The following is an 18363-nucleotide window of genomic DNA, read 5'->3' as shown; positions in this document are numbered from 1 at the left end:
AAACAAAAAGAGAGGGAAAGGCTGGCCAGATTACGAGAGAGATAAACAAGATGGAAAGCAAAAATAAGAAAATAAATATAAATGTTAAAAAGCTCTAGGAACAATTTACTACCTGCAGGAATGAGACTCCAGAGTTTCAATTGTTCTCTTTCTGGGCCGGAGAGGTTAAGTGGCAGGGAAGGAACTTTTAATCTTGTCATCAAAAGGGTCCTTACGCTGTTGAGTACCAGCCCTATCTTTCTGTGGTGAGTTTAATTTGTTTTAATGGCGCAATTTGCAGCAACTTGTGGAAGCTCACAGGGAGGTTGAGGGCGGGCCACCGTTTTGGCGAAGCTAATCATCCAACTATTCACAACTCAGGCCTTATCTCTTCCTCACTGCTAATTGCAGGACGATTTGAGACACTGATAACAACATTAAACCCCGCCGTGATTTCGCCAGCAAATTCTGGGCCAGCGACTTTGACGTTTCTTCAGATCGCACAACTTGCATTTATATAGCGCCTTTAACACGTCCCAAGGCAAAATTTGACACCGAGCCACAAGAAACAGATATTAGGGCAGGCGCCCAAAAAGCTTGGTAGGTTTTAAGGAACGTCTTAAAAGGAAGAGGGAGAGGTAGAGAGGGTTTACAGGTTGATTTTCAAGAAATGAAATCGCAGTCTAGGCACTGTGCTGACGGGGCACTGTGACAATAATTGCAGTCCATTGAGTGGAGACCAAATGTGTCTCCCAAAAGATTGCACCTTCTTAGGAAGCAGTATAGGAACAGATTGGCAACCCCAGGCTGTACATTGCTTCCATCACCCCTTCTTACAGAGAGATTACACGGGATATATACGGCACAGAAACAGGCCATTCGGCCCAACCAGTCCATGTCGGCGTTTATGCTCCACTCGAGCCTCCGCCTGTCTTTCCTCATCTAAATCTATCAGCATAACCCTCTATTCCCTTCTCTCTCATATGCTTGTCTAGCCTCCCCTTCAATGCATTGATACTATTCGCCTCCACATTCCACATTCTCAGCACTCTCTGGGTAAAGAAGTTTCTCCTGAATTCCCGATTAGATTTCTTGGTGACTATCTTATATTGATGGCCTCCAGTTATGCTCTTCCCCACAAGTGGAAACACTCTGTATCCACGCTATCAAAACCTTTCATCATTTTAAAGACCTCTATTAGGTCACCCCTCAGCCTTCTCTTTTTTCAAGAGAAACGAGACCCAGCCCGTTCATCCTTGCCTGATATGTATACCCTCGCATTTCTGGCATTGTTCTTGTAAATCTTCTCGGCCCCCTCTCCAGTGCCTCTATATCCTTTTTACAATATGGCGACCAGAGCTGTACGCAGTGCTCCAAGCGTGCTCTGACCAATGTTCGATACAGGTTTAGCATAACTTCCTTCTAGAAATAAACCCAAGTGCCCGCTTATACTTCCCCAACACACTCTGCTCACCTGGTAGGTGTTCAGGGTCGACCGATAGACTTGATCTGCCGAGGAAGACATGGTCCAATGTATAAAAAATAATAATTGGGCGGTGGGGGGGGGGGGGGGAAATGGTTTGGAAACAAGTGTTCCTCTCTGCTGTTCTTAAATTCCCTTTTGTTTAAGAGCAGAGGAGTTCTGGCTGAGTCAGCAGCTACAGTCCAGATGAAAGGCGGGTCATTTTGTTAATTATTTAACAGCTCGTGACAAACCTGATCCTTGTTCTCTCCCCCAAGGCGAGTCTAGATCACTTACTTATTTCTCTCACCAGCCCCTCCCCGCCCTCCGGACAGGAACTTTGACTCTTTCCATCGAAGCCAGCTAAAGAGGGAGATTTTTTTTTAAGATAGTTGAACAACTGGGGGCTGTTCCCTACAGAGTCACGGTGTTCCCAGCCCCCTGATTGCTATCTTCTCCTCCTGGCACAGCAACGGAGCAAGACACACAGACATACACTTGCTTTAATGCTCAAAGTTCTGTTTGACAAATCAAAAACAGCTGTTAAAAAACAATAAATTTAGGCCTCCCAGAACCAGTTTTAAACAGGTGACCAGCAAATGAAACCTTTTTTGAAATGTTTGGTGATGATTTTTGGCACAGATGGTATATACGAATGTTTGTGTTGGGGATTAAATGTAGAGAAACGTGGTGAACGAGATGCAATGAGATGGTTAGAATGTGTTGAAAGCTGTTGTCAGGAAACCGCTCCACCTGGTCTGATCCTCATCGGAAACCGAGCTGGGATCCCGTGTGCTGAACCTCCCTGCTCTCTTCAAGCTCTAAAGCAAACGCTCTGCAATGCACATACTCTACCTGCTGTTACACAACCTGTAAATACACTACCTGCTGTTGCACGGTGGCAATGCAAGTGTCAGCCGTGGCTCAGTGGGCAGCACTCGTGCCTCGCAGTCTAATAGATTGTGGGTTCAAGTCCCACTCTGGAGATTTGAGTGCCAAAAATATAGGCTAACACTCCGGTGCAGTGCTGAGGGAGTACTGCACTTGGAGATGCCATATTTCAGATGAGACATTAAACCAATCTCCAATCAGCTGCCCTCTCAAGTGGATGTAAAAGATCCCATGCAACTATTTCATTGGCTGTAAAGTGCTTTGGGATGTCCGGTGGTTGTGAAAGGCGCTATATAAATGCACGTCTTTCTTTCTTTCTCTCAGGTGGGTGTAAAAGCTCCCAGTGTGCTATTTCGAAGAAGAGCAGGGGAGTTATCCATGGTATCCTGGCCAATATTTATCCCTCAACCAGCATCAGTAAAACAGGTTATCTGGTCATGATCACGTTGCTGTTTGTGGGAGCTTGCTGTGCGCAAATTGGCTGCCGCGTTTCCTACATTACAACAGTGACTACACTTCAAAGGTACTTGGGGCAGCACGCTCACCTCTGAGTCAGGAGGTTGTGGGTTCAAATCCCACTCCAGCAACTTGAGCACATAAATCTAGGCTGACACTCCCAGTGCAGTACTGAGGGAGTGCCGCACTGTCAGAGGTGCCATCTTTCGGATGAAACTTTAAACCGAGGCCCTGTCTGCTCTCTCAGGTCAGAAGCTAGTCGTAAAAGATCCCACGCCACTATTTCAAAGAAAAGTAGAGGAGTTATCCCCAATATCCTGACCAATATTTATCCCTCAATCAATAGCACTAAAAAAGATTATCTGGTTATTATTTCTGCTCGTTTCCTACATTGCAACAGTGACTGCACAACAGTAAAAGTACTGTAAAGCGCTTTGGGACGTCCTGAGGTTGTGAAAGGTGCTATATAAATGCAAGTTTTTTTTCTACCTAGTGTTTCACCCTCTGTAATGTACATACACTACCTGTTGTTACACACCCTGCAATACACATACACTACTTATTTAAATCCGTTTTTTTATATGCAGCGAACTGTTAAGATCGAGAATGTACTGGCTGAAAGATGGGTGGAAGCAGATTCAATCGTACGTTTGAAAAGGGAATTGAAAATATTCTTGAAAAGGAAAAGATTGCAGGGCTGTGAGGAAAGAGCGGGGCGGGGGGTGGAGGGGCGGGGTTGGGACCAATTGTACAGCTTTTGCAAAGAGCTGGCACAGGCATGATGGGCCGAATTTTGCCGGCGCTCAGAGGAGGGGATCGGAGACGGGTCAGCTGTGAAATTTGAAATAATTGACAGGGGATCGGGACCCCGCTGTCAATCCACCGCCACGCTACTTTACCAGATGCCGGGTCTGTCAACGCTGAACAGACACAACACGCAGCGGTGACGAAGGCAATTTAGGTCATTGTGATCTTGTCAAAAAGCTATTGATGACAATTTTGAGGTCCACTTACCATACTTCCATATTTTCTACGAGGTTGCTCAGGGAGCACGTCAGGTAAGAACGTCGGGAGTTGTGTCAACATGAATTCATTTCTTTACTTGACAGCTGTAAGTGTATAAAAGCCCTCATCTCACAGTCTGAACCTGCGGTTCCTCTCGTACTGAGCAGGATTACTATTGCAACAACACATCATCAGTAGGGTAAAACTAACCTGTCTCACAACGGTCTAATCCCAGCTCACGTTCCCCATTAGTGGGTGAACAACCCAACGCTTGGTGAATTCTGCTTCACAATGATTTAAGAGCCGACATCGAAGGATCAAAAGGCGACGTCGCTATGAACGCTTGGCCACCACAAGCCAGTTCTGATCTTGTTCACTTTCCAAGATCAGAACCTCTTGCCTACTGAATTTGGAAGGCCCATTGAGCTTCACACAGGTTGCAAGTCTTTGGAGCAATCTCTCCATTCAGTGTCACCTCATTGGACCAACCTCTCTCCCATTGACAGATCGCTTCTGTCATCTCTACTTCACCTGCCATCTATTACATTAGCATCGGCGCCCTTGAAACTATCTTACCTTAGCCTTCAGAATCCTACCACGATCAGTCCCAACACCAGCATCACCGGGCACACCAGCAGCACCAACAACAACACCAACCTTCTCCGCAATCAACTGATGCTGCACAGGACACAGGGCATCAGCACCCGAGCACATTGCTGCCCGGGATGCCAGGGATGGCCAGATTTACTTCACTTGACGCTGTACACCCTGGCTGTCCCATGATGCACTAGGTTGGCACCAGCCCACACCAGCTCCATAAACAATCCCTACACTGCCCAAGTCATTCCTTTCACACTCAGTACCATTGCGGGGGGTGGGGGGTACCGTTATGTCTCCCCATTCACTGCAACTCACTAAGCCACTTCCAAAGGTGCACACAAATCTGTCCAAGAACGTAAAGTGTTGAAAATAAAGATTTCAGTCGGTTCACTCAAAGTCTACTAACTTTTCCAGAGGCTGTATTGTAGATAGAGTTCTGGTTTTGCACAATCTCTGAATGATCATAACACAACTCCACATACACAATCATCATCATCATAGGCAGTCCCTCAGAATCGAGCAAGACTTGCTTCCACTCTGAAAATGAGTCCTTAGGGGGCTGAACAGTCCAATACGAGAGCCATGGGTGAGGGAAAGGGTGGGTGGGTTAGGTCCTTTCCGCTGCCTGTGCTTGGTCTCTGCATGCTTTATTGGTTGTTTGCAGAATTTTGTCTATAGATTTGGGCAAATCAGTTTGACAGTACATTAACAGAAACTTTTCAGGAACAATGGAATGATTGGACTAGGATGAGTGTGAGGGGTGGCTAGTGAGATGGGGAAGTGATAATGTAGATAGAGAGAGAAGGATGGGTGGAGGTGCAAGGTAAGTTGGAGTCAGGCATAGGAGTAGGGTAGGAAAGGCTGAGTGATGGGGATGTGATGAGTGGCAGAGCAGGATGAGGTTGAGTGTGGCTTTGCAGTAACATTTCGTGATCGACCGAGAACAGTGAAAGGTTTGTGCCACTGCAGCCAGGTCCTCCTGACAACATCCCTGCTTGTGCCCTCCTGTACAATGTGCAACCAGGCTGCCTTGGTCTCCTGGGGAGGTCTCTTCCGCCCATTGGAAGGGAAGAGGACCTCCCTCCATGCTGTGACCGCCTCCATAAGCATCTAGAGGGAGTGATGGGAGAGCCTGAGTGCAGCCCTGCATCTCCATGCAGTGTTTGTCAATGATTGCAGCAGCTCAATGCTCAATTAAATACTTTTGAAGTATAGTCACTGTTTCGAGTAGGAATAAGCTGTAGTATATAATAATAAAATTGGTATGAACATTTTTGAACAATGTCATTGGCAAATGATAACCATTCTTTACAAATCAGACATGTGAAAATTGTAGTCTCAATATCAGATTCATAGGGAAGAACACAGCCTTCCTCCTCGCAACATCATACGGCCCCCCCACTGCAGACCCCAGCTAGAGCTCTAACCCATCCTACTCCCACATTCTACCCTACGTAAGCTAGAGGTGATCCAAAACTCGGCTGTCCTTGTCCTAACTCATACCAAGTCCCGCTCACCCATCACCCACTGTGCTCGCTGACCTACATTGGCTCCCGGTTAAGCAACGCCTCAATTTCAAAATTCTCATCCTTGTTTTCAAACCCCTCCATGGCCCTCGCCCCTCCCTATCTCTGTAATCTCCTCCAGCCCCTCAACCCCCCGAGATGTCTGCGCTCCTCTAATTCTGCCCTCTTGAGCATCCCTGATTATAATCGCTCAACCATTAGTGGCCGTGTCTTCTGTTGCCTGGGCCCCAAGCTCTGGAACTCCCTGCCTGAACCTCTCTACCTCTCTTTCCTCCTTTAAGACGCTCCATAAAGCGTATCTCTTTGATCAAGCCTTTGGTCACCAGCACTAATTTTTACTTATATGACTCGGTGTCAAATTTTTTATCTCTTGTGAAGTTTCACTATTTTAAAGGGGCTACATAGAAACAAGTTGTTGTTGTTGTTATTGTTGTATGCACTGGTGTGCAACAGGGAAAGTTCTGTGTGACATTCACAGAGAGGAATGAAACTTCCAGGCAAACAAAGGGGCTTTCCCTTTACTTTTTTATCCACGCTTGCAATAACTGCAGTGGAATATGTCCTGGAGCACAATAAAGTGGTTAAGATTGTGCTTTAGAGAACAGAGCTAGACTTTGCTTTATTATCAATTGGTTTCTGAGTGTATACTTTTATTTTATTCATTCATGGAATGTGGGCGTCGCTGGCAAGACCAACATTTATTGCCCATCCCTAATTGCCCCTTGAGAAGGTGGTGGTGAGCCGCCTTCTTGAACCGCTGCAGTCCCGTGTGGTGAAGGTGCTCCCACAGTGCTGTTAGGGAGGGAGTTCCAGGATTGTGACCCAGCGACGATGAAGGAACGGCCGATATATTTCCAAGTCAGGATGGTGTGTGACTGGGAGGGGAACGTGGAGGTGGTGGTGTCCCCATGTGCCTGCTGCCCTTGTCCCTCTAGGGGGTAGAGGCCGCGGGTTTGGGAGGTGCTGCCAAAGAAGCCTTGGCGAGTTGCTGCAGTGCATCTTGTACACACTGCAGCCAGGGGGCGCCGGTGGTGGAGGGAGTGAATGTTGAAGGTGGTGGAGGGAGGGAATTTTGAAGGTGGTGGATGGGGTGCTGATCAGTTAATGAACATCGGAAGGCTGGTTGTTTTGTTCTTGGGATATGGGCGATGCTGGCAATGCCGTCATTCTCACACATCCCTGGTTCCCCTGGCCTACTTTCTATAGCAGGTGTTTCCAACAGGTAGAGGTCATAAGTTCCACGGTCTCTAAATTGTCAGACTGCTTGTCCGACATCCAGTTGTGGATGAGCAGAAATTTTTCTCCAATTGAATATTGGGAAGACCTAAGCCATTGTTTTTGGCTCCCACCACAAACTCCGTCACCTAGCACTGACTCCATCCCTCTCCCCAACTCCTGTCTGAGGCTGAACCAGGCTGTTTGCAACCTTGGCGTCATATTTGACCCTGAAAATGAGCTTCCGACCATATATCTGCAGCATAAATAAGAATGCCTATTTCCACCTCCATAATATCGCCCATCTCCGCCCCTGCCTCAGCTCATCCACCGCTGAAGCCCTCATGCATGCTTTTGTTACCTCTGGACTTGACTATTCCAACAGATCAGCTGTTTCTGAAGCAAAGAAAGACTTGCATTTATATAGCGACTTTCACACCCACCGGACATCCCAAAGCTCTTTATAGCCGATGAAGCACTTTTCGAAATGTAGTCACTGTTGTAATGTAGGAAATGTTGGAATGTTTCTGCTTGGGTATTCCCCTGAGATGAGACGGAGTGTCACTAAGACTTGCTGTACATACTTCATACAACCCTGTTTCAAAGCAGTGTAGCCCCCAGCTCACTGTTCTTGACAAAATGCTTCTGAATCAGTCCAAACCCCTTTTTCCTGGCAGACAGCGCCACCTATCCAGTGTCTCTTGTAATTACAGGGCACTGAACCTCTTCCCCACTTTTTGAAATGGGCAATTAACCAGCAATTAAACGTGGCAGGACGACATAGTTAAATTCTAATTATGATGTGATGGCTTACTCCCTTCTTCTAAAAAAAAGTCACCGCACTTTATTAGGAGTCTATATAAAATAAACTATATAGAAACAATCTGGATGACATTTATAATTTTATAATGTCAGCTGTGGCTCAGTGGGTAGCCCTCTCTCGCCTCTGAGTCAGAAGATTGTGGGTTCAAGTCCCACTCCAGGGACTTGAACACACAAATCTAGGCTGACACTCCCAGTGCAGTGCTGAGAGAAAGCTGCATTGTCGGAGATGCCGTCTTTCAGATGAGATGTAAAACCGAGGCCCCGTCTGCTCTCTCAGCTGGCGTGAAAGATCCCAGGGCACTATTTCGAAGAAGAGCAGAGGGAGTTATCCCCGGTGTCCTGGGGCCAATATTTATCCCTCAAACAACATAACAAAAAAAACAGATTATCTGATTATTATCACATTGCTGTGTGTGGGAGCTTGCTGTGCACAAATTGGCTGCTGCGTTTCCTACATTACAACAGTGACTGCACTCCAAAAAGTACTTCATTGGCTGTAAAGCGCTTTGAGATAACCAGTGGTCGTGAAAGGCGTTATATAATGCATGTCTTTTTTTAACAATGCGGTCTCTCAATACTGCACTTAATTGCGGTGTAGTATATGTGCTAAAGCTGCAATGGACCTTGCGGCCATTACCTTCTGACTGAGGTACAAGTACTTCAACTGAGACAAGGTGACATACAGGAAAAGGCCACTTGGCCCAGCCAAACTGTCCCATCTATGCAATGGTGTGGGGAAGAGTTGCTTGGTGATGCCCCAGTGATGTGGATGGTAACTGTTTAATTGTAACAGCATACCTTGGTCCAACGCAAACCCCAGAATGGCCTCATTCTGACACCTACACTTGGTACATGAGAGTACATAGTCGCAATGTTCTGAAAATTGGCAGATTCCGAAACTTCTGCGAATAACTTGTTTTTTTCATTTGTTCCTGGGATATGGGATTTGCTGGCAAGGCCGGCATTTATTGCCCATCCCTAATTGCCCTTGAGACGAAGGCGGTGAACTGCCTTCTTGAACCGCTGCAGTCCCATGTGGTGAAGGTGCTCCCACAGTGCTATTAGGGAGAGAGTTCCAGGATTTTGTCCCAGTGACGATGACGGAATGGCCGATATAGTTCCAAGCCAGGGTGGTGTGTAATTTGAAGGGGAACTTGCAGGTGATGGTGTTCCCATGTAGAGGTCGGGGGTTTGGGAGGTGCTGCCGAAGAAGCCTTGGCGAGTTGCTGCAGTGCATCTTGTAGATGGTGCACACTGCAGCCAGGGGGCGCCGGTGGTGGAGGGAGTGAATGTTGAAGGTGGTGGATGGGGGGCCGATCAAGTGGGCTGCTTTGTCCTGGATGGTGTCGAGCTTCTTGAGTGTTGTTGGAGCTTCACTCACCCAGGCAAATGGAGAGTGTTCCTTCACACTCCTGACACATACCTTGTAGATGGTGGAGAGGCTTTGGGGAGTCAGGAGGTGAGACACTCACCACAGAATACCCAGCCTCTGACCCGCTCCTTTTGTCACTGTATTTATGTGACTGGCCTAGTTAAGTTTCTGGTTAATGGTAACCCATCATCATTATCGGAATTGAGGAAGACTTGCTTCCACTCCTAAAGTGAGTTCTTTGGTGGCTGAACAATCCAATACGACGCCACAGACTCTGTCACAGGTGGGACAGATGGAATTGAGGGACGGGTGGGTGGGACTGGTTTGCCACACGCTCTTTCCGCAGCCTGCGCTTGTTTTCTGCATGCTCTTGGCGACGAGACTCGAGGTGCTCAGCGCCCTCTCGGATGCACTTCCTCCACTTAGGGCGGTCTTGGGCCAGGGTATTTATGTGACTGGCCTAGTTAAGTTTTCTGGTCAATGGTAACCACCAGGATGTTGATGGTGGAGGATTCAGCGATGAATGCCAATGGGCAGTGGTTGGGGATAGTCGTTGCTTGGCATTTGTGTCGCGTGAATGTTACTTGCCACTTAATCGGCCCAAGCCTGAATGTTGGCCAGGTCTTGCTGCATGTGGACATGGACTGCTCCATTATCTGAGGAGGTGCAAATGGAACTGAACACTGTGCAATCATCAGCGAACATCCTCACTTCTGACCTTATGATGGAGGGAAGGACATTGGGCCTAGGACACTGACCTGAGGATCTCCTGCAGTGATGCCCTGGGGTTGTGATGACTGATGTCCAACAGCCACTTCCTTTGTGCTTGGTATGACTACAGCCAGTCGCGTTTTTCCCCGGATTCCTATTGACTTCAGTTTTACTCGGGTTCCTTGATACCACACTCGGTCAAATGCTGCCTTTATGTCAAGGGCAGTCACTCTCACCTGACCTCTGGAACTCAGCTCTTTTGTCCATGTTTGGACCATGGCTGTAATGAGGTCTGGAGCCGAGTGGTCGTGGTGGAACCCAAACTGAGCATCGGTGAACAGGGTATGGTAAGTGCCGCTTGATAGCACTGTCGACGCACCTTCCATCCCTTTGCTGATGATTGAGAGTAGACTGTTGGGATAGGAATTGGCCGGAGTGGATTTGTCCTGCTTTTTGTGGACAGGACATACCTGGGCAGTTTTCCACATTGTCGGGTAAATGACAGTGTTGTCGCTGTACTGGAGCAGCTGGGCTAGAGGCGCGGCTAGTTCTGGAGCACAAGTCTTCAGCACGACAGCCAGGATGTTGTCAGGGCCCATAGCCTTTGCTGTATCCAGTGCGCTCAGCTGTTTCTTGATATCACGTGGAGTGAATCAAATTGGCTGAAGACTGGCTTCTGTGATGGTGGGGACCTCAGGAGGAGGCCGAGATGGATCATCCACTCGGCACTTCTGGCTGAAGGAGGTTGTAAACGCTTCAACCTTGTGTTTTGCACATGTCTGCTGGGCTCTGCCATCATTGTGAATGGGAATATTCATGGAGCCTCCTCCTCCCGTAATTGTCACCATTCACGCCTGGATGTGGCAGGACTGCAGAGCTTTGATCTGATCCGTTGATTGTGGGATCACTTAACCCTGTCTATAGCATGCTGCTTCCATTGTTTAGCATGCATGTAGTCCTGTGTTACAGCTTCCTCAGGTTGGTACCTCATTTTTAGGTATGCCTGGTGCTGCATCTGGCATGCTTTTGTGCACTCCTCATTGAACGAGGGTTAGTCCCCGGGCTTGGTGGTAATGGTAGAGTGAGGGAGATGCCGGGCCGTGGGGTTACAGATTGTGGTGGAATAAAATTCTTCTGCTGCTGATGGCCCACAGCGCCTCATGAATGCCCAGTTTTGAGTTGTGAGATGTGTTCTGCATCTATCCCATTTAACATGGTGAAAGTGCCACACATCACGATGGAGGGTGTCCTCAGTGTGAAGATGGGATTTCATCTCCACAAGGACTATGCGGTGGTCATTGCTACCAAGGATGTCATGGATAGTTGCATCTGTTACACGTAGATTGATGAGGTCAAAGTCAAGTAGTTGGGAATGTAAGTTGCGAGGAGGATGCAAAGAGACTGCAAGGGGATATAGACAGGCTAAGTGAGTGGGCAGGAACATGGCAAATGGAATATAACGTGGAGGAATGTGAAGTTATCCACTTTGGTAGGAAAAATAGAAAAGCAGAGTATTTTTTTAAATGGTGAGAGATTGGGAAATGTTGGTGTTCAGAGGGACCTGGGTGCCCTTGTACACAAATCACTGAAAGTTTACGTGCAGGTACAGCAAGCAATTAAGACAGCAAATGGTATGTTGACCTTTATTACTACAGGATTTGAGTATAAGAGTAAAGACATCTTACCGCAGTTATATAGGGCCCTGGTGAGACCACACCTGGAGTATTGTGTAGTTTTGGTCTTCTTACCACAAGAAGGATATACTTGCCATAGAGGGAGTGCAATGAATCACCAGACTGATTCCTGGGATGGGGGGATCGTCCTATGAGGTGAGATTGAATAGACTAGGCCGATAGTCTCTAGAGTTTAGAAGAATGAGAGGTGATCTCATTGAAATGTACAAAATTCTTACAGGGCTCGACAGGGTAAATGTTTCCTCTGGCTGGGGAGTCTAGAACCAGGGGTCACAGTCTCAGAATAAGGGGTCGGCCATTTAGGACTGAGATGAGGAGAAACTTCTTCACTCAGAGGGTGGTGAATCTTTGAAATTCTCTACATAAGAGGACTGTGGATGCTCAGTTGTTGAGTATATTCAACACAGAGATCGATAGATTTTTGGATATTAAGGGAACCATGGGATATGGGGATAGTGCAGGAAAGTGGAGTTGAGGTAGAAAATCAGAAATTATCTTATTGGTGGAGCAGGCTCGAGGGGCCGAATGGCCTACTCCTGCTCCTAATTCTTATGTTCTTATATTGTTTACATTGTGTTGGTTCTCTCACCACCTGCCACGGGCCCAGACTGGGAGCTATGTCCTTCAGCTTGGTCAGTAGTGGTGATACCGAGACACTCCTGGTGATGGACATTGAAGTCTCCTACCCAAAGTACATTCTGTGCCGTTGCTGCCCTCAGTGTTTCTTCCTAGTGTTCGACATGGAGGAGTACTGATTCATCAGCTGAGGAAGGGCAGTAGGTGGTAACCTGCCCATTCTTGACCTGAAGCCATGAGACACTTTGGGTCCAAGGACTCCCAGGGCCACTCCCTCCTGATTGGATACCACTGCGCCGCTATCTCTGGTGGGCCTGTCCTGCCGGAGGGACAGGACATACCCAGGGACAGTGATGAAGGAGTCTGGGACATTGGCTGAAAGATGTGAATCTGTGAGTATGACTAGGTCAGGCTGTTGCTTGACTAATCTGTTGATAAGCGCTCCCAATTTTGGCACAAATCCCCGGGTGCTAGGGAGAACTTTGCATGGTTAACTGGGCTGGGTTACCGTTGTCGTACCTGTAGCCGATGCCTAGGTCAATGCGGTGGTCTGTCCAGTTTATTATTAAAGTTTCTTGTAGAGGTTTGCTACAACTGTGTGGCTCGCTGGGCCATTTTATAGGGCCATTAAGAGTCAACCACATGGCTGTGGGTCTGGAGTCACACATAGGCCAGACCGGGTAAGGACGGCCCATGTCCTTCCCTGAAGGCCATTAGTGAACCAGATGGGTTTTTACAAAAATCCGACAGTTTCAGGGTCACCATTACTGATACAAGTGTGACGTCCAAAATCCGGAAACCTTGGGACCGAGGCCGTCCCGGATACTTCTGGATTTCGGAACAACTTTGTCCTGGCCGAGGTAGATAGGGGGAGTCGATCAGGCTGAGATCGGGGGGGCGCGTGCGGTCGGGCCTCCGGAGGTTGTGGGGGGGGGCGCGGTCGGGCGAACGGAGATTGGGCCAAGGCCGGGCGGCCAGAGGCGGTGGGGAGGGGGGGGTAGAGTTTGGGAGGTGGTCGAGCCAAGTTCGGGCCGAGGCCTGGGGGGGGGCGGTCGGACGGCCAGAGGCGGGGGAGTCTGGATTCCGGAACATTTCCCGACCACCCCGCCATTGATCGGAGTCTGGATTCTCCACGTAGGGCTGATGTGTTTCAGCACCCATCCCCTTCCGTTAAAGTGGAGGGATGCTACAGCTCTGCATGGCCTGTTGATGGGCCTCCACTGGGCCACCGGGGATGTGGGATGCCGTGGCCACAGCACCGAAACGGCGTGCCAATGCTGCACGATCGCGGTCTGGACCCTGCGACATCGGTGGACAACGGCCCGACCGGCGAGTCGGAGAAAGAAAATGGAGGCGCAGGGCGGGCATCCCTCTAACTTTCGCCCCACGGTGGGTGTGCGGCCCGGTTCATGACCCGCGAGGCTGGGACTGACGTTGCCCTGCGGCGCCCTGCGGCAGCCTCTGCAGGGGCCAAAAAGGGCTGTCGCGGGGCGATGATGTCATCACAGGAGGTTACTAGTTCTACGTCTCCGCTAACTCCTGCAGCGCCCCCCGCAGGCGAAAACTCATTCACACCTTGTTAGTGCCCCCCGGTGGCACAACAGAGGAGTTTCGCCCCCAGTCTCTTTAGTCTCTCCGCTCCCCACCATAATCTCTTAAAATCCCCCCTCCCTCCCATTCCTCATCACTGTCTATCTCTTCCACCTTGTTTAGACATTTCATTCCGTGAGAAATACGATACAAATGAGAGTTGGTGTACTCTTGCGAATTACCCAGCGGTCTTCGGTTGACTGCAATTCTCCTTCCGTGGGTCCAGTCCAACTATTTGCTGAGGTGAATTCACTTTGTTGAGATAGTCACAGCCTGAACACTTTGAGTTATCCTTTTATTGCAATCATGTCGTACACTATTAGTGAAAATCAAGACAGGAATTTTGTAAAAACACAGATGACAGAACAGAGTTACTCTGTATTCCAGTTTTAACCATCCACTTTGTACCGTCAGTCGAAGCCTTCATGCTTACACCAGCGAAATCGTCTGTCAGTCTCCATTTCAACAGGCTAAGCAGCCGAGCAGCATTTACATGATCCAGTGAGTCGTAGCACAACCACCAAACCGAGTGCAACAATTCAAATATCGTAAAACAAAACACTTCCCGTACAGTAAAGACCGTCAGTTCAGTGCCAAATAGTGATTTTTGTGCAAAACGATGACAGCAGGGAAGAAAGTCCATTCAGCCCATCATGTATGCTCTTTCCTGAGGCAATGTGCCATCTATTCCATCAAGGGCTTTAAAACAAAGAAAAACTTGCATTTATATAGCACCTTTCACGACCTCAAGACGACCTAAAGTGCTTTACAGCCAATGAAGTTCTTTGTGTAATTTTTTCTGTGAGTGTAGCCACTCTTTCAATTTAGGAAAACACAGCAGCCAATTTGTGCACAGCAAGCTCCCACAAATAATACCATGAGATTTTTTTTTACATCGACCAGAGGGCAGGCGTCTCATCCGGCTGATTCATAGCTTTAATCCCAGCCAAGCAATGATCTTAGAACTTATCCGAGCCCAGAATGTATCGAGGCTGCCCTGAGTCCACTAGGCTAACTAAATTGGGGTCATGGAGTGGGGGGTGGGAAGGAGAAAAGAAACTGCCCCACACTGAAAGTAATTCCTCTGTACTTGCTTCCTCTTGTAAGAACCAAAAAAAAACACTCTTCCTCCACTTTCACGACCACACACACAGAAATATCGTTCAGTGAAGAGTCTGGTGGAATTACGGTCACAAGTAAAAAAATTCCCATGATGCTGTGCTGCATTGAGTGAACCCCTCCGAACACAGCAAAGCATTGTGGGAACTGTAGTTCGCATATGCCTTGCTGATTGGTCCACCCATTGACAGTAATAGCTTGCAGAAGGGCTCAAATGTTTCGCCAGTTTTTTTTTTAAAACAAACTTTAGCAGCCTTTCACTATCAATTTGAAAGAAATGTAGATCAGCACGAAAATGTAAAGGCAAAAAACAATATAAAAAATATAGATTCCTTAATGACGTTGGTGTTTGGTATTTCTTGTTATATAATGGTCCAGTTCCTCTTCCCCAGGGTGAGAACTTTGATAGGCCTTGTAACCGTGATGTGTCGGCACTAAAAGTCAATGTAAGAAGGGTTATGACCAATGCTCCCTTTAAGCTGCACAGCCGCACGGCAGTCTGGAGGTCCCACATAGGCCGCTCGCCAGCTTTTCAACCAAAATAACCGCGAACGTTTGACTGGGCCACGCAACCCCTTAAAGGGGCCACGCACCCAGAACAAAAATTACAGGGAGCGTTGGTGATGGCTGGACACGTCACAAAAAATGTTTCACTCCACATGGTTACAATTATTGTTTGTTGCTTGACATTGAAATTTATATAAATCACCTTGAGCCAGCGTCCCAGTACTGCCAAATTGGTAAACCGCTGTAGACTGGATTTTTGAAGAGGAGAAAATCAAAAGGTTTCCGGCTGATTGGCTAAGAACACAAGAGCACGTGCGTAGGCCCTTCAGCCCATCAAGCCTGCTCTTAGTTTCCACAAACTGGCAACTAACCATAGAAAGACTCGGATTTATATAGCGCCCTTCACGACCACCGGACGTCTCAAAGCATTTTACAGCCAATGAAGTACTTTTGGAGTGTAGTCACTGTAATGAGGGAAACGCGGCAGCCAATTTGCACACAGTAAACTCCCACAAAACAGCAATGTGATAATGACCAGATCATCTGTTTTTGCTATGTTGATTGAGGGGTAAATATTGGCCCCAGGACACGATCTGTGCCAATTGGTACATTTCGACTTGCGCTACAAAATTAAATCTTGAAACTGTTCCTTTCCTTTGAAAAGCTCCAAAGACGTTAGGATACGGTAAGAAACTAAGATATTGACAATCCCAATCTTACAGAAAAGGGTTCAAGTGCAAATGAAAAACAGGAAAGTTAAGAAGGGAAGCCACCCAAAGGGCAACAGAAGGAGTGACCATTTCGCTCCACTTCCTTTGGATGGTATAAAGGAGCAATTCACAGGAGAGTAAAAATATTGAGGGACATATTGAGAAAGCAGGTTGGTAGATGATCAAACAAAAAGGAACAGGTATACTACCCATCACTAGTACAGCAGCAGTCCTTCTCAAATACAGATGCTGGAATTTCACAGCGGGTGCATCTGTATAGAAAAAAAGACGGGTTATGACATTTATGCTCTTAATCAGTAATTCCGCTCGATTTTTTTTCTTTATCTACTTGAGTTTCTTCGCACAAGGCACGAAGCTCTCGGGTCAGCCACAGTTAGTGTTGGGTTGAGATGGTGCAGTGTGGGACAAAGCAGCATTGTTTGGATTTAGTTATCAGCATTAGAAAAATTAAATATATATATATGGGTGCCAAATATTCAGTCAGCTCCTGCAGCATCGATATGGTAGGAGGTTGCTAAGCCAATTTTGTCAGTCTTTCAGTTATCCGCGTTTCTCCTCTTTCCCCAGCCCAGCGCCTCCCCCAAAGTCAAGCACTTAACAGAAGCTGTGCGAGTTGTTGTATTTTCTCCCTCTCCTGATGGATGTAGATTTGAGTATCCCAAAGCATGTTGACCAAAACGGCGTCGTCAATCTCGTCCAACATCACATCGGTCTTCAGCTGCGAGTTGAGCCTGCAAAGAAATGACCAAATCAGGTCAGGTTCATTCCACAAACTCACCCGCTCAGCTTCCTCACACGCTCAGAGTCGGCAACTCTTCCCAGCCGGTTTCCTCCGCGTTAAAGGCACCAGGATCGCACGCTGCCAAACTTCAGTGGTGGAGGGGGGGGGGGCGACACTGAGAATCGGTCAGTCCCGTGAAACGGTCCCGCCCAGGTTGAGCCACCAATGGTTGAGAACATAAGAAATAGGAGCAGGAGTAGGCCATACGGCCCCTCGCGCCTGCTCTGCCATTTAATACAATCATGGACTCGGGTCCACTTCCCTGCCCGCTCCCCATAACCCCCTTATTGGTTAAGAAACTGTCTATCTCTGTCTTAAATTTATTCCATGTCCCAGCTTCCACAGCTCTCTGAGGCAGTGAATTCCACAGATTTACAACCCTCAGAGAAGAAATTCCTCCTCATCTCAGTTTTAAATGGGCGGCCCCTTATTCTAAGATTATGCCCTCTAGTCTCCCCCATCAGTGGAAACATCCTCTCTGCATTCACATTGTCAAGCCCCCTCATTATCTGATATGTTTCGATAAGATCACCTCTCATTCTTCTGAATTCCAATGAGTAGAGGCCCAACCTACTCAACCTTTCCTCATAAGTCAACCCCCTCATCTCCGGAATCAACCGAGTGAACCTTCTCTGAACTGCCTCCAAAGCAAGTATATCCTTTCGTAAATATGGAAACCAAAACTTTACGCAGTATTCCAGGTGTGGCCTCACCAATACCCTGTATTGTTGAGCGATTGTTATCGGGGATGCTCAAGAGGGCAGAATGAGAGGAACACAGATATCTCGGGGCGTTGGAGGAGGTTACAGAGATAGAGAGGGGCAAGGCCATGGAGGGATTTGAAAACAAGGATCAAAATTTTGACTTCGAGGCCAATGTAGGTCAGCGAGCACAGGCAATAGTTAATACAAAGCAATAATCTAATCTCAGGGATAAAAACAGAAAATGCTGGAAACACTCAGCCGGTCAGGCAGCATCTGTGGAGAGAGAAACAGTTAACATTTCAGGTCGATAACCTGTCATCAGAAAGGTTTACAGTATGTATGTACAATCATACCTTTTGTCATTTAATTACTTCTGCCTTTCACCCCATCACAGATCCTTCCTTACGGAATCTTAGCCTTTATTGCAAAGGGGATGGAGTATAAAAGCAGGGAAGTCTTTCTACAGTTGTACAGGGTATTGGTGAGGCCACATCTGGAATACTGCGTGTAGTTTTGATTTACATATTTACGAAAGGATATACTTGCTTTGGAGGCAGTTCAGAGAAGGTTCACTCGGTTGATTCCGGAGATGAGGGGGTTGGCTTATGAAGAAAGCTTG

The 18363-nt window shown here is 47.6% G+C and overlaps 2 protein-coding genes across 4 annotated transcripts in view; both read right to left on the bottom strand.

The window, feature by feature from the left end:
* Positions 1–1504, bottom strand: part of LOC139230278 (BAR/IMD domain-containing adapter protein 2-like 2) — an 80778-nt gene extending 79274 nt beyond the window's left edge. The window contains exon 1 of the mRNA XM_070862106.1: positions 1454–1504. Coding sequence (XP_070718207.1) covers positions 1454–1504 — 51 coding nt within the window. The remainder of the gene's footprint in view (positions 1–1453) is intronic.
* A 12679-nt stretch (positions 1505–14183) lies between these two features.
* pla2g6 (phospholipase A2, group VI (cytosolic, calcium-independent)) overlaps positions 14184–18363 on the bottom strand; it is a 101744-nt gene continuing 97564 nt past the window's right edge. For all 3 annotated transcript variants that reach the window (XM_070861712.1, XM_070861713.1, XM_070861714.1), the window contains one exon: positions 14184–16990. In XM_070861712.1, coding sequence (XP_070717813.1) covers positions 16846–16990 — 145 coding nt within the window. In that variant the 3' untranslated portion in view covers positions 14184–16845. The remainder of the gene's footprint in view (positions 16991–18363) is intronic.

Source organism: Pristiophorus japonicus, chromosome 19, assembly GCF_044704955.1.
Source record: "Pristiophorus japonicus isolate sPriJap1 chromosome 19, sPriJap1.hap1, whole genome shotgun sequence".
Taxonomy (NCBI): Eukaryota; Metazoa; Chordata; class Chondrichthyes; family Pristiophoridae; genus Pristiophorus; species Pristiophorus japonicus.
Note: the sequence above shows the minus strand (reverse complement) of the source record. Positions and strands in the feature narration are given on the sequence as shown.